This window comes from Capra hircus, chromosome 16, assembly GCF_001704415.2.
Source record: "Capra hircus breed San Clemente chromosome 16, ASM170441v1, whole genome shotgun sequence".
Taxonomy (NCBI): Eukaryota; Metazoa; Chordata; class Mammalia; order Artiodactyla; family Bovidae; genus Capra; species Capra hircus.
In genome coordinates, this window is record NC_030823.1 from 25,204,314 (window position 1) to 25,223,619 (window position 19,306).

The 19,306-nt window shown below is 46.3% G+C and overlaps 1 protein-coding gene across 2 annotated transcripts in view; it reads right to left on the reverse strand.

Annotated features, from left to right (window-relative positions):
* SUSD4 (sushi domain containing 4) overlaps nt 1-19,306 on the reverse strand; it is a 134,711-nt gene that overhangs the window by 22,453 nt on the left and 92,952 nt on the right. For both annotated transcript variants that reach the window (XM_018060193.1, XM_018060192.1), the window contains exons 4-5: nt 15,296-15,469; nt 10,862-11,050 (exon numbers count right to left, since the gene is read on the reverse strand). In XM_018060193.1, coding sequence (XP_017915682.1) covers nt 10,862-11,050; nt 15,296-15,469 — 363 coding nt within the window. The remainder of the gene's footprint in view (nt 1-10,861; nt 11,051-15,295; nt 15,470-19,306) is intronic.

Consider the following 19,306-nt stretch of genomic DNA (forward strand, 5'->3'; position numbering starts at 1 on the left):
GCTATTATTTTCCCAGTAGTCATGTACAGATGTAAAAGTTGGACCATAAAGAAGGCTAAGCACCAAAGAATTGATAATTTTATATCAACTGTGGTGTTGGAGAAGACTCTTGAGAGTCCCTTGGACTGCAAGGAGATCAAAACACTCAATCCTAAAGGAAATCAACCCTGAATATTCATTGGAAGGACTGATGCTGAAGCTGAAGCTCCAATACTTTGGCCACCTGATGCCAAGAGCCAACTAATTGGAAAAGACCCTGATGCTGGGAAAGATTGAAGGCAGGAGGAGAAGGGGACAGCAGGGGATGGATGGCATCACCGACTCAATGGACAAGAGTTTGAGCCAACTCAGGGAGATAGTGAAGGACAGGGAAGCCATGGGGTTGCAGAGTCAGACACGACTTAGCGAATGAACAACAGCAATAAGAGGTAGAAGCAAGACACAGGGGGCATCTATTTCTTCTCAAGTCAAGGCAAGGTATGGGTTGAGTTGTGTTGCCCCAAAAGTTTTGTTGAAGTCCTAATCCCAAGTACCTGTAAATAGAACTTCATTTGGAAATTGGGTGTATAGCAGACGTAATCAAGTTAAGATGGGGTCATGTTACAGTAGGTGGGACCTTAATACAAGATGATAGGCATCCTTATGATAGAAGAAGAGACACACAGAAGGAAGATATGTGAAGACAGCCTCATAGGGGGAGCGCCACGTGATGGCAGAGGTAGAGACTGGAATGGTGTAGCTATAAGCAAGGGATGGCAAGGCCACCTCTGGAAGGAAGAATTCTGCCTCGAGTCTCCGAAGGACCATGGTCCTGCCAACACTTGGGATTTTGGACATCTAGCCCCCAGAACCATGAGGAAGACACTTAAGTCCCCAGCCTTTGCTATGTTGTGGGAGCTAGTGCAGCAGGTACCTATCCTTGGCCTGGGAGGAAGTGGCCAAGCCCTCGGGCCAGGTCCACAGGGAAACAACCAGGGACAACAGGAGGGTTTCCTGGCTAATGTCAGAATGTCTCAGAGAAATAATTAGACACCAAGATTTTCTCAAAGGGAAGTGAAAAAAAAAATTTGTGTGCCTGAAAGTGGTTATTTCCTGAACTGTGTCTTAGTGACAGAGTGGAGTAAGAGTCACGCAGGGAGACTGCATCCCAGGCCTGGTACCTTAAAGGCTCCTTGGGGGAAACACCAATCATTCCTCTATTTGGGCAGTGCTGGCAGGAACCAGGATGGGGAGCCTTTGCTTTGGGAACAGTAGAGAGTCACTCACAGTTAACTGCAAGGACCACAGGATCTTTGAAAAGGTCCAGTAATATGGGCGGGTAAAGGTCTTCTTGGGCTTCCCAGGTGGTGCTGGTGGTAAAGAACATGCCTGCCAGTGCTAGAGACCTGGGAAACATGGGTTCGATCCCTGGGTCAGGAAGTTCCCTGGAGGAGGGCATGGCTACCACTCCAAGATTCTTGCCTGGCGAATCCCATGGACAGAGGAGCCTGGCGGGCTGCAGTCCATAGGGTCGCAAAGAGTTGGACCCGACTGAAGTGACTCAGCACACACACAAAGGGTCCTATTATATGTGAGTTCAGTCATGGTTGTCTATAGAATTCTTGACTTCCCAGCATCTGATAAATTTACTTTTCTTTTCAATTCAAAAACATTTCCCTTGTAATAAGATATTTATGGCAGGAAAATACAGATTGATGTCGGCACAGTTGTTTGCCTGTGATCTCCTGAGCTAAGGACTAGTTTTAAAATCTGAAATCCAGTATAATTGGCTTCGTTCTAAAATTCCAGCTGTTTCCGCCTTCAGCTGTTTCTACCTCCTTAATGCCTGGACCTATTATATCCCTTCCCATGAATGGAGCAGCTGGTGGTAGAAAATGCATTAGGTTCTCATCTATCGAAGAAGAAACTGGCCAGAATATGAGAAAATTCTAGACTTTTCTGCAGGACCCCCAGGGAGGAAGAGGAGAGATCCGATGATCAGATCCCCACTAAGGGCTTTAACTTTAGGGAAAACTGGACACAATTTAAGAGTCAGGCACCATCTTTTCCCCTGGTAGCTCAGTGGCAAAGAATCCACCTGCCAATGCATGAGACATGGGTTTGATCCCTGGGTCTTGAAGATCCCCTGGAGAAGGAAATGGCACCCCCCGCCCCCAACTCCAGTATTCTTGCTTGGGAAATCCCATGGACAGAGGAGCCTGGTGGTCTTCAGTCCATAGGGCTGCAAAGAGCCAGACGCGACTTAGCAACAAAGCGACAATAACCATCTTTTTGTAAAAACAAACTCCCAAACAATCAAAAACCCTCCTCTACAAAACCACCAGTACAGAAGGAGAAAATGATTGCCAACACAGGAATTATGTTACAGGTTCTACCCCCGCCCCCCCCCCCAAAAAAAAGAAGAATGACATAAGACACTGAGAGATGCAGAGGTATGACAATCTTACCTGCCAATCATCCCAAGTGTCTACTCACTTTAGGGAGAAGAGGGAAATTTTGGTAATCACTTGTGAAGAAAAGGGGGGCTGGGGGCAGACACTGGGGAGGAATGACCCCCAAATCACCCTGCCAAATACTTCCCAGTGACTCTTCAGTCTGCAAAAGGCAGGGAGTGACTGAAGGGATTTATTACCTTCTGTGTTGCACCTGATTGCAAAAGGTTTTATTACCATGAAATACAAGTCATCTAAGTTTCCAGAGAGGAAAGAAGGAAATAAATCCTGTCTGGAGCAGGGACAGAGAAGATATTCTCGAGTTTAAGGACAAACACCAAGATTTTCCCATTTGTATCGGCCCATCTATTTTCTGAGTGTGATGAAGTCACCCTCCTGCCACAAGCGAGCAGCTCAAACCACCCGCTGCAGCTTTGTTGTCGCTTAGCTGTGCGGTCCTTTCACTGACCTGACATTTAAACATCACAAAATAAAGAATTCTGCTTGGATGCCTGTGAGCTTTCCAAAAATATGAGGAGACTATAAGGCAAAGCAGAAATACATTTTAGTGAGAACCATGAACTCACTGACTGAAAGAGACTTGTCTCCACACCCTACCCCATAGAATGCATCCTAGCCTGCAAAAGAGGGGTGAAAGATCTCAGATATCCCAGCCATGCAAAGGTGGGGAATTCAGACCAGTTCAGAACCGTGAGCCTGGGAGAAGCCTGTGTGTAGGATTCTTGTTTTATGTGAGTGGCTTCCCCTACAGAAAACCTGCAGCTCCCTTATTGACACAGTCTGACAAAGGGCCTCGATAGAGCCACAGCGTAAGTGGGCTTCCGATGATTCAACCCCATCCCTGTGCCTTGCACCCAGGACACATTTCCATAAAGACGGGAGTGATGGTGCCTGGCATCAGATCCACTGCTTCCCCTGGGGCCTGCACCTGCCCCAGGACAGGCTTTCTGCCTAGGTGAGAGCTGAGGGGTGGGAACCTTGGAGAAGATAGACCAGAGCCCCTCTGCCGGGCGCCCAGCTCTGAACGTGAGAGTGTGGTGGGGGAGGGGTAGCCGAGTCCCCCATTGATGATCTCATCTTTCCTTGATTTAGTGGGAGACATCAATCCAGAACTCTTGCCCTCTTTGCTCCTCTTTGGTGGGAAGAGAATCACTTCTCTTCTTTGACATCAGTGTAAAATCTCTGCAATTGAATGAGGTGAAAAAAAAAAACAAAAAAACAAAAAAACCCTCAGGAGCCCTGGAAAGCTGGAGGGTTGATGGTTACGCGTTTCCAAGGAGATTAAAGGGAAGGGAAAGTGCCTGACGGAGTCTGCCGAGGGGCTACAGGCCTGGAGAGAGAGGGTGGTGGGGGCAGTCCAGGGCTGTGTATCAGATCAGGAGTCTTACAATTTAAGAGAAAAAGAGCCTATAATGTAATAGCTGGGAAGCCTGAGAACTTGGTTCCACTTGAAAAACAGGAACAAGGTCTCTTGGTTTCCTTAGGACAGAAAGATCAGTGTTTCTGGATTCAATATAGAAGGGGAAAAAAAAGGAAAGAATAATGAAGCTTCTTGATGCCACAGCACAATCTACTCTTGAGTACAAGGAGACGTGTGCCCGAGAAGAGGAAGATGCTAGAGTGGCAATTACTGCTTGTGTAAAGAAAAGAGACAGAGGAGAATTAAGCACAGTGAGCCCTGAGAAGCTCTGGTAAGACACGCAGGCGGCTATTTTCTGGTAATCACTCCGCTGTAATGTATGAACAGTACATGGACAAGGTATTAGGATAATTTACTATTGCTTGTGAACAATAAATTACCAAGGCTGCTTGCTATTTTGCATCTCTCTCTAATAAAAAAAACCCCGCGAGGGTCACAGGCAAGGTGGCGGTAATACAAACATTGGCAGATATGGGAGTTTTCATGGCTGGGAACCAGAACAGGAGAGGAAGTGATGCACTCACATATGTGCCCAGATGGAAGAAGATGGTTCTCGGGTCACAAGGCGACCTCCACGTGGCTTCAGACAGGGTTTCTCCCCAGCTAATGTCACATGATGGAGGTTGTTCAGTCCCTAAGCTGTGTCCAACTCTTTTGAGACCCCAGTGGACTATAGCAGGTCAGGCTCCCCTATCCTTCACTATCTCCCAGAGTTTGCTCAAACTCACGTCCATTGAATTGATAATGCCATCCAACCATCTTATCCTCCGTCCTCCCCTTCTCCTCCTGCCTTCAATCTTTCCCAGCATCAGGGTCTTTTCCAATGTGTCGGCTCTTCGCCTCAGGTGGCCAAAGCATTGGAGATGGGGGAGGACCTGCGAATTTCCCCTTTCCCAGGCCCAGGAAACACAGCTCTGAGGTAGCGTGTCTGACTATGGTTTAGGGGATGACACAGTGACAGGTGATCTCACCACAGATAGAAATTTACCGCAGCCTTCTTCGGACCAGGCCTGGTCTTTCTGTGCTTAGAAGTTTCCTTTTGTAGAATGGGAACCACCTTGGCACAGGGCAGACTGTAATTATTCCTTGGAATGTTGTCCGCCAAGGATATGACACAGGGCAGGTCTTATCTGAGGAGGCCTGGGCTCCTCCGCCGTCTTTCTTGTTCCTACACAAGATTCATTTAAAGTCCCAAGGCACTTCTGGGTGAAGGCAGGGCTCCTAGAGGGGGAGGCGCTTACTGCTGCCTCTTGTCCCAGAAAGAGGGTTTGACTCTGGAGGAAAGCACGCTGCAAAGGCCAAGGGCCACTCTGGAGCTGGGATCCCTCTCCATCCAACCTGGCTTTGAGTTTTGATCCCAAACTGGAACCTTTCAAGTTGTCTCATATTTGGCTAAACAAGGCTTTTCTGTTTCTTATTTCTCCTTCTTTTCTTATGTAAGGACGCTGACCTAAAAGAAACCCTGAGCACTAGAAGTTTCTTCGGAAATAATGCCATTGCCTTCCTTGTAACTAAATCTGAAACTGATTAAGCTTCCATCTCTGACCACTTGAGCAGTGACATGGATGGTAAGGGGCAGTCCTGGGGAACTGGTTTGGGCATTCTGAGTTTGGGAACTGGTTGTATTTAAAAACAAAATGTTTTGGATATTTAGCTTCTAATAAGGTCAGGTTTGCTTTGAAAGGTCAGCACTGGGGAAGCCCCCACCTAAGTCATAGTGAATGAAATCAATCTCCTCCTATTCTCCACCTTCAAACCACTGGGCCAGCATACTCAGCACACACATTAAGGCATGTTGCCTTGGCTAATGAGCTCTATAGAGCTTTGAAATGCATGGTCCTTGCAGATAAGTGAAATATTTAGACCCTTTCTCTTTCCCCAAAGCCGAGACACACACATGATTCTGTTTGATCTCCAGGGAAAAGAACCCCAAAACTCATAAACCTCAGAAAGAAATTTTCATTTTACAATTGCAACACCACCTATCAGAACTTCCCTTCTACCCTTTCCAAAGCAGAAGCATGCACCTGCCCCCTGGGAAAGTTAGCTGCAGGCATACTTGCTGCCATCTGTGATGACGCACAACTCTAGGGAATGGGATTTGTCATCTTGCTAAGTCACTTCAGTCGTGTCCGACTCTGTGCGACCCCATAGACGGCAGCCCACCAGGCTCCCCCGTCCCTGGGATTCTGCAGGCAAGAACAGTGGAGTGGGTTGCCATTTCCTTCTCCATTTGTCATCTTAGTCTCCCCATTAAACTATAAGCTCTTCACAGTAAGGAATGATGTTCTTTTCTTTCTTTATAATTCCCCGGAGCCCAATTTGGTGTTTCTCTGTGCCTACCAGGTGTTCAATAAACACTGCTGACAATGTAAACTGAGTTCTTAGCACTTACAAATGAGAAATTGCCCACACTCACTGTCATAGTTTTTTTTTTTTTTTAAAGATTGCCTGGATTCAGTGTGTGTGTATGTACATGTACGTATGTGTGAAAGAGAGAGAGGTGAGAGCCTCAGAGATGAAGGTGGCCTAAGAATGGAAAACATTAAGATACACAGGGGTAAGGAAAAGCACTCAGACCTGCAGTGAGACAGACCAGAACACAGAAACCCAAGGGGCTCCTTCCAGGCTCAAATTTATATATTCAGGTATTTTAAAATGATGTAGCCACATTTTGGTCCAAAATATTATGATTTCAGGTGTTTTTCCCTCCCCACCCAGAACCCGGCTGTGGGAAAACAGACAGAAGCTGGGAGCTACAGCCCAGACCTTGAAACACATCACCCACAACTTCCTACTGGGCCTTGGAATTCTTGCCCCCCTTGGTGAAGCTGCCAGAGCTTTTCCTTTCAAATTATAAAGTCCTTCATGAAGCCAGACCTCAACGATGGGATTGCTGACATTGAGTGTGACAGCTGCTACGTGACACTGGAACCAGCAAAGCCTGCTCCATGCCACTAGAGCGGGGAGGTAGAAAAGCCCAGCCACAGGGTAGCAAAAGCCCAGCCCTGAACTGGCGGTGTGGAAAAGTCAGGCCACTGACACCCTTCGAGGTGTCAGTCTCTAGGTCTGCGAAAGAGGACACAATCCCTGAGCAGCCCCGAGGCTGAAGTGAGGCTCTGCTGTAATGGGGTGACCAACGGGCACTTGGGGGAGCAGTGGGGAGGGCTCTCTGCCCCCCGGTGGGCAGCAGGGTCTCCTGTGGCCTCACAGCCCCCTGCAGCTAGGAGTTCTACAGGGAGGCCAACTGGGCTAGGACAAACCCCTTGCTATGTGATCACTCTTCAGAATTTTTTGACGCTTTAAAAAAATAGCTGTAAGAATTGTAAAGAAATCAGAACAAACCGAATAATGCATAATCAGAGAATGTACCTTGGTGATGAAGAGCACGAGCTTTGGAATGGCAAAGATCCACGTTTGAGTCCCCATTCCCCCACTTAGGAGCCGTGTGACCTTGGGTGAGTTACTGAATCTCTAGAAACCTGGGTTTGCTCATCAGTAAAATGGGATTAAAAATAATATTTGTCAGGACTTTACTGGTGGCCCAGTGGCTAGGACTCTAAGTTCCCAATGCAGGGGGCCTGGGTTTCGATCCCCAGTCAGGGAACTATATCCCTCACATGGCAACAAAAATCAAAGATCCTGTGTGCCACAACCAAGACCCTGGAGCAGCTGAATAAATAAATACTTTTTTAAAAAAAGTACTTGTCTCACAAAGGCAAGGACTAATGGGGGACTAAATGAGATACCAAGTCAAACATTCTGACACATAGTAAGCTCTCAAGATTCACAGGAACTCTCATTACTGCTTAATATTTCCTCCTATTACCTGGGATTCATGTTAATACAAACACAGTTACAAGTATGCCAGTAACTTCGAGAAAAGAATAACGGAAGCAGAGGTCAGAGAGGAGGGAGTTGGAAGACGCTATGCTGCTGGCTTTGAAGGTGGAGGAAAAAAAAGAGTATGCAAGTAACCAAAACTGAATCTGAACAACCAAAACAATGTTACAGTGTAAATGCATAAAGACCTGGGTACTTCATTCACAGCCAGGCCCAGAGTCTTCCTTATTGTGACTCTGTACACAATTCTAAGAGCAATAATAATGATGGACACTTGATTGACCACCTACCACGTATCCAGCCCTTCATTGAAAGAGTTACATTTGTTATCACCCTGGACCCTCACAGTCCCACAACTATAATCATCTCCCCCACTCTGTAAACAAGGACATAGAGACTGATAGAAGCTAAGTGACTTGCCCTGAGCCAAACTGATTAAGCAGGAGACTCAGGATGTGAACTCAGCCAGTCGGATGGTAATTAACACTGTAATCAGTAGCCCACAGCACCTCCATGACCATCCTGGTGGTCCCATCTTCAGGCTGGTGGCAGGTTAGGAAAAGAGCTCCAGGGGCGGAGGAAGCTGCAGTGACAGGAACTCTGACATGTGATGGACTGATGGGTTAGTAGGGAGACAGGACAGGGAAGGGGATAAAAAAGTTCACGGAGAAAGGCTTCCCCAGCCCAGCCATGCAGACCTGGTCACTTCAGGGGTCAGAGAGCCTAATATTGCAAAGTCCCCAAAAGCGTCATGATCTCACAGCACAGTGCAATCATTTTCATTCTGCCATCAAGAAAAATCAAATCGTGTGCTCCAGAAGACACACACAAAAAAGGGGGTGATGTATTAATGAGGTAGGTAGACTCCCTTGGGATAGTGCATCTATGTTGAATACCCTTTGACAATTTGCATAAACAAGGCACACCCCTTGAATAAGATGATACACAATTCAAGTAAGAGTTACAGAAACTCTAATACCCAAGTGTATCTGGATATGTTTTTCATGAATCCTTACCTTTTGTTTTAACACACTGCTTAACTTAACCCAGTTCCTATCAAGTCTTGAGACAAAAAGTCCTTTAGTCCACTCTGCGTCTCTCAGAATCATGCCTTTGGTGCCTTTAGCCAGGGTACCATTTAAAGGTCTCACAAACTAACTGCATCAGATAATTGAAATAAACATGTATTTATTGAAAATAAAGATGTAAAGACTTCTTTTTATGGAGGAAAAAATAGTATTAGGTGGCTTTCTTGTCACAGGCAGCTGTCACCTGGAATTTTAGTGTACCCGTCCATCACAGCACAGGCTGGCAGAGGAAAAGGAAACAGGTTTTAAGCCATGAGACTCATTTCCAATCAGAAGTCAGTCACAGCCTCCTGTTCATAACCTTATCTTTTTGTCCCTTAAAGCAAGATTTTGTTTTATGCCTATTCACATCATATTCCCTAAGCTCCAGAAAAACTGCTTTCAAAGTCCCCAAATGAAGCTCAGAATATGATATTTTGAAAGACATTTAAACCAAATTTGAAAAGATTTGAAGATAGGCATTTCAAATGGATATAGTTGTAATATGATGTCTTTAATAACTAGTCCTCTAGTTCTGGTTATCAGAGAAGGGAGAAACCTCCAGGAACCAGAAAAGCCTGCATTCATCAGCAGCCTGTGCTCACCTCACCTGCCAGCGGTGGTTCCCAGCGGAAATAGAGGGGAAGACCTTCTCCCTCTAGGCTAGGATTGCCAGATTTCACAAATGAAAATATAGGACAGTGAGTTATCGCTGAAGTTCAGATAAACAAAAGTTACAGAGAGTAATTGTTGTCCATAAGTGAGGGCCACCCAATATTTAGGACATGTTCATATTAAACAATTATTTGTTGTTTATCTGAAATTCAGATTTAACTGGCTTTTAGTACTTTATCTGACATTTCTATCAGTGGGCTCTGATCCCCTAGGAGATTTAGGATGGGTGGCAAGTAGGGGTGAGTGGGGGCTCCACTTACCAGCCTAGGAGAAGAGCACCACTGATGACCCAGGCTGGCTACCTCATTTCTCCAAGCACCAGACTCCCCTCCCTTTCATCTCTTCTCCCTATCCCTTCAAGGAGGCTCCATGGCTCCAGGCAACCCACTCTAATTCATGGTCTTCCTTAGGAGATACTGCTGATCACTGCCCTCCACCCTCAACACACCTCCCATCTTAACCTCATCCTACACTGAGGGACATGCGTAGAGATGGTGCTTGTAAGAACTGGCTGGTTTTTACGTTCTATTCTGTTTTGATTTGTTTCCCAAGAAAAGCTACAGATGGGTTCTGGAGGGGTTCCTGATTAGAGATTTCCTTTCATTTTTTTCCTCTCCCCATATTTCTCCATTTTTTTCTTCCCCCTCCTGCCCACTGTATTCAGATGCCAGGAAGTACATTGGTATGTGTTTCCTTCAATGATAATTTCAAGACCTGAATTAAAGTGAAAGCTGAGCCAGCAGGCCCAACTTGCCTAGAAAGGTTTTAAAAGTCTGCAATCACAGACACTGGCTTGATTCTGGGAATGGATACTCTGACTCCCGCCCCCACCCCCCCACCCCCCAACTGCCACTATGCCATACTACTGATTAGTGGTCTTTAAGTGAACCACACTCAAAAATAAACACATATATTTAACCAAAACGAGCAGGAAAGATCTGTTGGTCTCAGGCTTCTGAGTGTGTGCTTGCAGCAAAACATTTACAGCCAAGCCATAAAACGCATGGAAATAGGAAGAAATATTGACACAACAATAAAACGAGGGGTGAGATTAACGATGCCATAATACAATCTGTTTTCGTTTGGTGCAAAGAAAATTAATTTTTGAAGACATTTCATTTAACTTTGCAATATTTTGCAGTTTAACCTTTGACGCTTGAAACTTTTCTCTTTCATCCCCGTTAAGCCTAAGGACGGGGGAAGCCACTTTTACGTCTGGCTGTTTAAGTACTATTTCAGGGCAGATGACCAGGCTTGCTGCCTCTGCTCGGGACAGAGGCAAGCAATATGTACTCAGGGAACAAAAGTTATTGCTGATAGTAATTTCTCAGCTCTTCACCTCCTATGGAAACCTCCACTTTAAAAAGCCAAAATTCAACTTCCACAAGGATAAGATGTGTTACCTTCCAGAGCAAGGCACCGGGGTGGGCTGGACGACCAGATAAGGTTGTGCAAGCATTCAAGATACTCTGACCCCTCGAGTTTGAATCCAGGGAAGCAGTGATAGGAGATGACAGTTCCCACTGGGAAGGAGGTCTGGAACTCAGAGATGTTCACGTAGCCATTAGAAGAGGCAAGTGGTCTCAGACAGCCTGTGACGTGGGAAGACAAGGGTAAGTAACTTTACGAGGTCACCCTCATAAGCCTGAAAGACGAAGCACTAGGCATCTTTTGGATCCCCCGCTGCACATGTGGCACAGCCTCTAAGGACTGTGCACCTTGGTCTTGTATGCTCAGACCTCCTTATCTCTGTATTTACTCTCCTTCTAAAGCAGGCATTTGCTTTTATAGTTGCAAGTGGCTCCAAGAGGGTCAGACAAGTAGGGAAGAAGTAAAGGGAGGTGTGGCTGAGGCTCAGGATCCCCTGGCTGGTGGTCCCAGCTCTGGCTGTTCATTAGAATCACCTGAGGAAATTTTTAAAAACACCAATAGCTGACTCTGTGCCCGAGGCTGATGCACAGCCTGGGCACCCCTATCTTTTTTTAAAGCTCCCCAAGAAACCTACAAGTGGCCATCAGGGCTAAGAACAACTAAGTGCCACAGAAACAAGAGACATTCCAACCATTTCAGCGGGTGGTGGCTTGTGTGTGTTAGTCTCTCAGTCATGTCTGACTCTTTGCGGCCCCATGGACTGAGCCTGCCAAGCTCCTCTGTCCACGGAATTCTCCAGGCCAGAACACTGGAGTGGGTTGCCATTCCCTTTTCCAGGGGATCTTTCTGACCCAGGCATCAAACCTGGGTCTCCTGCATTGCAGACAAATTTTTTACCATCTGAGCCGCCAATGCTGGGATGCAAACTGGATTCCAGGGCAACAACTGATTGAATTGCCACCTGCATGACACATTGCAATGAAAATTTTGAAAAACCCAGCTGTGTTTTAGGTGAACTAGGAAAGTAGCATGTAGGGCAGTGGTTCTCAAACTTGAGAGTAACCCAGCAGAGGGCTGGTATGGGACAGACGCTGGGCCCCACCCCCAGAGCTGCTGGTCCGCTGGGTCCATGAGGAGCCCAAGCATCGGCACTGCTAAAGGTTTTCAGGTGCTGCCACTGTGGCTGCTGCTGGGGGCACCGGGCTTTGTGCAGACCTGCTACAGCGGGTCTGCGCACAGAATTCTGTGTGCCGTCTGAGTGCGCATGAGACCTGGATGCCTCCTTCTGTAAATCAGTAGCTGCCTTTTCGTCCTGAAGCCTGTGCAGCCCAGTGGAACATTCCCTGTGGTACAGCATCCCTCTTGGTGTGGCATCCGCTGTGATCATGGCGTTTCTTATTGGCTTCAGCAGTTTCACTGGAGGGGATAATGACAGCTGCAGAGCTGGTGCTCTTCCCGGAGAGAACTAATTGTGTGTGAAGTAAATAACGGATAATGGGGATATCTACTTTCCCTTCCAATCACCAAGTACAGATTATACCGCACACGCACAGCAGCGAGTGATGGAACTCCTCTCCTAAGCTGACTTTGTGGCATATTACAAGTGATAGAGAGGCTCTGTGTTGAGTGAACTGCTTGGGTCAGTGCCCCAGAATGTGACATCCATATCAGGGCAGGACCAGAGTGAATGAGGGGGTACAGAATGCAGGAGGTACTCACTCTGGGGCTGTGCCAATGTTAACCCGCCCCACTGCAGCCTGGTGTCCCGGAGCCCTGAAAACCCCATAGACCCCAAAGATCCCTGCCCAGAACCAGCCGCACTCAGGATGGACCGGATCATAAACACGTGGTGTTAGGCCATTCTTTCTGGCAGTCCCAACAGCCTTAAATGAGTTTTTAAAAATTAGTTTTTGGCTGACCACACAGCATGTGAGACCTCTGTTCCCCAACCAGGGATCAAAACTGCAGCCCCTGTATTGGAAGTGCAGAGTCTTAACCACTGAAGTTCTGAGAAAAAAAAATTTTTTTTTGAGCTGAAAACTGAGTGTTCATGGCAAAAGAGAAATGGGAGGAGGGAAGCTGGCAATCAGGAATAAACAGGATCAGTAACTGAGGGGAAAAAAAAAAAAAGATAAGCAAATCAACACAAACAGGGAAGGTGTTACGCGAACTTCTGAGCAGGGTTCAAATGAGTGAGGACATTTGGGTGCCCGTTCCCCCTCCTGGGGAGGAGTGCAGTTCTAAGCTATCCACGTGGATAACTGCATCCCCTAAGTGAAAAAACTGACTCTGACCCACAGGGAGAAGGAAGCATCTCCTAAAACACAAAGTCCCTGGGTGGGGAAGGAATGGCCTTGGGACAGTCCTCCATCCAAACCCAAAAGGAGATGGAAGAGGGGGTTGTAACATGTGCAGCTAATCAGAGAAGGAAAGCTACACCACTCTTGGTTTCTGACAGCCTGTCCTAAAAACACAGTAGAAAACTGGCTTCGACTCAATAGGTGAATGTGATTTCTATTTGCACTTTGAGATAATAGAGAAGAGGCTCCTCAGGCTTTAACCCCTGGATCTATAGGTGCAAATAAAAATTACAGGATGAAATGTCACTCGAAGGGCCAATTATATTCCCCCCAGGGACTCCAGAGGTGTCAGACTCTCTACAGCAACCCTGCTGTGTCTGTGAGGATGGGAGTCGAGGTGCAGGGGCTGGAAGGGGGATCAGGGCCCAGAACAGGGGCACCTCCTCTGTGGGGACCAAGAGCTCTGAGGAGGGATGAAGGTGGCCATAGGCTGTATTGCTCTCAGAAGAAGCACACCTCTCAAGATTAGCAGCCAGCTCATTTCTTGTTGAAAAAACAAACAAACAAACAAAAAAACAATCAAAGCTGTGTTAAGGACTGAGATGTAGTAAGTGGTGGTGGAGGGGTAAGGGGTCCCAGACAGAGCAAGAAAAAGCCTGCACTTGAACTCCTAACGATGACACTCCAAGATGTCTATCACCATAGGGCATTTAAAAAAGAAAGTCACTGGGGCAAAAAGAACTCCTCAAGAAGCATCCTGTATTTACGTGACATAAAAGGAAATGAAAAGTGTGGGAGAACCAAAAGAAAAGCAGAAAATGTAAAAGCAAGAAGGGGTTGGAGTCTGAAATAATTATCTTGGTTTGGATATCGCCGCAGGACCAGAACGAAGCAGTGGTTAATAAAGTTCATTTGGATAAACAGCCCCACCTAAAAGACGGATGCTGATTCTAAGGAGAGTCTCTGACAGTGCAAATAAATCATGCATCTCCTTTAACAAGGTAATGCATAACAGCTCAACAACACAGGAAATTTCCGGGGAACATGTAGGAAGGTGAGGACCTGGACTGTCTTGGTCCTCTTAATCCTGAAGCCTTTGTTTTTTCAAGGGGCCGTGGCTCTAAAGCTCTCGCATGAGGAAATGATTTATTTCCAACTATGGGGCATGCAAAGCAATATCAGAGTCTGCCAGTGGTGATTTCCAAGCAGAAAGTTGACATCCGCCTCAACTTTAACATGCCACTGCTTTTGGTGCAAATAAGGCTGCTCGCCCTCTCCCTTGGATGATGAATTATGCATTGGCTGCTTGGTCCTTTGGTCCAAGTCACATGTCAAAAAATAAAAATCAGAATTAATGTGAACTGGAGGGCTTATTTTCACAAACAGGGCCCTCTGTGTCAGCCTAGGCAAATTTTAAAAATGCAAGAGGATAAATATTCACCGTCTGGTTTGGATGAAATTTGAATTTGATTATTTTTCTGCTCCTCATGCATTATAAAAAAGGATAACATTATTAAGAGAAAATGGCCTCTGTAAGATTGGCTTTAAATATATTCATACCACAACCTAAATCAGTATAAATGCTCTGTTATTTCCATTAAATATACAATAGTTCATCATTGTGTTCACGACCCAGTTACAAACCTCCTAATTCTGCAACTACTTTTGGTTTCTTAGAATAAAGGAGACAGCCAGCATTCTAAAGAATAAAGTACTTTCCATTCAAACTTTTAAACTTTAAAGCTGGGTATAGGGAGCTAGAGAGAACAGGGATCGATGTGAAGATTCCAAAAACAGAGCTTTGGTGATCAGACTGCAGAACGGCTGAACCATGGTGTGTGTGTGACTCTGTGTTTCCCTTTGTTACTTGTCAGCTTCCCAGGTGGCTCAGTGGTCAATAATCCACCTGCCAATGCAGGAGATGTGGGTTCAGTCCTTGGGTTGGGAAGATCCCCTGGAGGAGGGCACGGCAACCCACTCCAGTACTCTTGCCTGGGAGATCCCATGGACAGAGGAACCTGGCGGGCTACAGTCCACGGGGTTGCAAAGAGTCGGACACGACTGAGCAACTAAACAACAATTGCCATCTTATTAGAGAAACGTGCACTCGATCTGCAGTCGAGTCTCAAAGCAGAGCTGAGAACCAGAGCCTCCATCTGCCCCTACCTTGACAGATGGGCAGATTGTCCCACGTTCCGTCATCACGACATAATGAAACCACATTGTATAGGTCGGGGTACCGGATCTTGAATCCTTCATGACAAGTGATGATTAGCTTATCTCCGTGTCTGTATGTCTTGTTATGAATCTCAGCATCTTCAATTTGAGGGATGCGGCAATCTGCAATTGTGCAAACAGGATACATTATTTTTGGAATTCAAAGCCATTGTGGTTCACAGCTTCACAAGAAAGCTCTTATTTTCAGACTTGGTCTCGACCTACACAGCAATCTGATAAACAGTTCCTTATTTATCACTAAGCCTCAGGTCCCAAAGAGAAGCAGTAGAAGCTGCATAATCTTCACAGAGAAACAGGCTGAGGAGTTGTGGGTGCAGAGGTCCAAGCCCAAAAGGAACCTGGTTTTCTGCCTTCAACACTTCCCACCCTACAGCTGAGCTTACAGATAATTCTGGAAATGAATGAAGAAAGACCAAAGCGGGGGGTTCACCTGAACTGTCTGGCGGGTTGCCCACTTGGTGGTGTCTGCGGATGGTACACAGCACCAGACAGCCTGGCTGGCTGGTCTCACCCAGTTCTGCTGCCTCTGCCTGGGGGGCCAGGGCCAGGGCCTGATAAGGAAATAGGTTTGCAGAACAGCAAGGGGCTGAGCTGTGGCTGTATCGGCTGTTAGCATTTCCCATCCACCTTATCTGTTTTTACAAAGATAATTTTGAATAACTAGAGCAGCACCTTCTACTGCCACTATCACGAAGGCTCAGAGGAAGCAGCTACTGTCTCCTAAAAACACAGTCAGAGCAGAAGCGAATCATCAGTTGTCCTGAACGAGTCAAGATCTGGTACCTCGACCTGCTGGAAAAGGAAATGGCACCCCACTCCAGTATTCTTGCCTGGAGAATCCCACGGACAGAGAAGCCTAGCGGGCTATAGTTAATAGGGTCGCAAAGAGTTGGACACGACTGACTGTGTCAGCACAGACACAGCACACCCTGACCTATACGTTGTTTCATTATTTTGGGACGACGGAACGTGGGACAATCTGCCCTTCTGTCAAGGTAGGGGCAGATGGAGTGGTTCTCAGCTCTGCTTTGACTTCTGCTCTGGGAGGGGAAGACTCATGGCAAGGGTCAGGGGAAGAGCAGTGGGGGATGGATCAGCAGCACATGCAACAGAATGCAGAGATACAGTAGGACTAGGGACTTCCCTCGCGGTCCAGTGGTTAAGAATCCACCTTGCAGTGCAGGGGATGTGGGTTCAGTCTCTGGTCAGGGAACTAAGATCCCACATGCCCTGGGGCAACTGAGCCTGTGTGCCACAACTAGAGAGAAGCCAGTATGCCTCAATGAAAGCCCCTGCATAATGCAACTAAGACCCGATGCAGCCAAATAAATAAAAAATAAGTGAACAAATAAAACTAATCGATGGGTAATCATCTGCTGCTAACTCTGTCTACCTCCAGTTTACCTTGTGGGACATTCACTCTGTGCTGGCAAGTTGCAACCCTGCTCCTTCTGGCCCCTCACTCTAAACACCACCAAACTAATTCCATCTGGATTTTGTTGTTGTTGTGATTTGTCGTTTGCTTGTTTTTTAGCGGAGTATAGTTGATTAACAAAGTTGTGTTAGCTTCAGGTGTACAGCAAAGTAAATCAGTTATACACATACATGCATCCTTTTTCAGATTCTTTTCCATTTAGGTTATTACAGAATATTAAGCAGAGAGCTATTTGGTGTCTCCTGGTGGTTTTCTATTTTAAATACAGCAGTGTGTATATGTCAACTCCATCTGGTGTAAGTCACTTAAGTCACCATGTGTCTCTCTCCATCTCCTGTTTAAAGTCTCTGCTTTTACATGCATATATGCTTAAAAGCATGAGCTATCTAACTCTAGTTTTAGAATCAGGTAGATGAGTTATATTCCCATTTTTTTGTGTCTTAATTTTCTGAAACAAGGCAAAATTTAAAAACAGCATTTTGAGGATCATACAGACTTCCTCCAGAAAATTTTCAATGGATTTCTCAGCCATTCCCCAAAGCCTACTGAATCCAGAATGGTTTGGAATACCATTCATAAGAAACCTGAGTTTCAAGTTCCTCTAAGCTTTGAACTGTCAGCTCTCAGGAAAAAGTCCTGGGAACTCTGATGCAGGGACTGGCTGGAGGAGGGCTCTGGGGGCTGGGGCTTGGGGAGCTTTAAAAAGAGCATGTCACGGGGGCTATGATGTGGGTTTGGAGCTGGGTTTACTGGGAGCACTCTGACAACAATGGACTCCAGAAAACAGAACATCAGTGACAGGAAAGCCTCGGGCAGGAAGGGGTCTTCCAGGCAGAGGGGGGACCTGGCAGCTGGGAAGGCAGGGGTGGTGGCCGTTCAGCAACCCACATGGGTCATCAGAGCCCAATGCTCGTGAGCCCAGCTCTGCCGTGACCTCAGCCCTCCTTCCCACCATGAGCTTGAGCGCAGGGACTATGCCACTACTTCCTGCAACGTTCCCTCCATGCTTGCAGACCTCTGTACACACCTGGGGAGGAAAGGCTGAGAGGGGCCATGGAGACCTGAGAAGCGGATTCTTTCCAGGCTCTGGCAGCTAAGCCTCCCCCTGATGATGAGGAAACCCATTATCAGCTCTTCCCTTTGCCTCTGGATCCAACAGAGGGAGTCTTGGCTGGAGAACTGGGTTCTAGTTTCAATTTTACCTCTCATTTTTGCATGGAAGAGTTTTTCAGGCTATGGAAAGAGGTTTTCTAACTGTTCATGTTTTTCTACAAGAATAGCTGACTTCCTCCCAAATTAATCCAGAATAATCATGACTGGTACGTCCGTGTGTGCTCAGTTGCTTCAGTGGTGTCCAACTCTTTGCAACCCTATGGGCTGTAGCCCATTAGGCTCCTGTGTCCATGGGATTCTCCAGGCAAGAATACTGGAGTGGGTTGCCAGGCCCTCCTCAAGGGGGTCTTCCCAACCCAGGTATCAAACCCATGTCTCCTGCACCTCCTGCATTGCAGGCAGATTCATCACTGCTGAGACACCCGGGGAAGCCCAGTCATGACTGGAGACACAGATAATTGACAGTTCTGCACACCACTGCAGCCTTCTTCTTAATGGAAAATGTGAATTACATTTTTTTCAATATCGCTCTGCAGAAATTATTCACAGCAAATAAAAACACATTTATCAAGGCATCCGTCTGTAAAATCTGGGCTGTAAATAGATCCTGTGGTAGTTATTTATATGACTAAACAACTATTTTCATGATTGATTTAAAACTTATTCAAGAATTAACTGGTATACTCAGGAGGTGGTCAGCTAGCAGCAGTAAACTCAATGGATGGGAACGGCCATGTGGCTGTATTAACACAAGGACATTGGCTGACCAGAAGAGGAAACACCAAACCTTGTTTCTGAAGGTGGTTACGCTGCATAGTAGTCTATAGTATAGAATGCTTTGAACTTCTAATGGAACATCTTGTTTCCATAGGCAGGAGCTGGGGACTAGAGGTTCAAAGAGGATTCACTGCCTCCGGTATGCCAGTAATTTATGTACTCGACTCAAAGAAGAGTCAGCTCAGGGAGTGAGGCAGGACCAATTTACTACATGAGGTGATCCCCGTATTTACTGGGGAGTCACTGAAAGTTTGGAGTTTAAACTCCACCATGCTAGACCAGGAGCAGCTGTGCTCTACACGTAAAGACAAAACTCAAATAGACCAGCTCTAGCAAAGCCTAAACTAAACCGTGATAGGAGAAAATTCTGTCCAGAGCCTTTCTAATTTTTTTTTTTAATCCAGAATAGCTGGCACCTAGTCCTCCCACTGAAGGAGGGTAATGTAGAAAGAAAAAAGCATCTAGAAAAAGTCCCAATCCATCAGTGGTAGCAGTCAACAACTCTAGTCCTTATTTTTATGGAAAGAACATACCAGGATCTTTAGTCTCTGAAAAGAGACACACACATCTTCATCAATTCTAAAGTTTTCAATAGAAATAACACAATTTTCTAG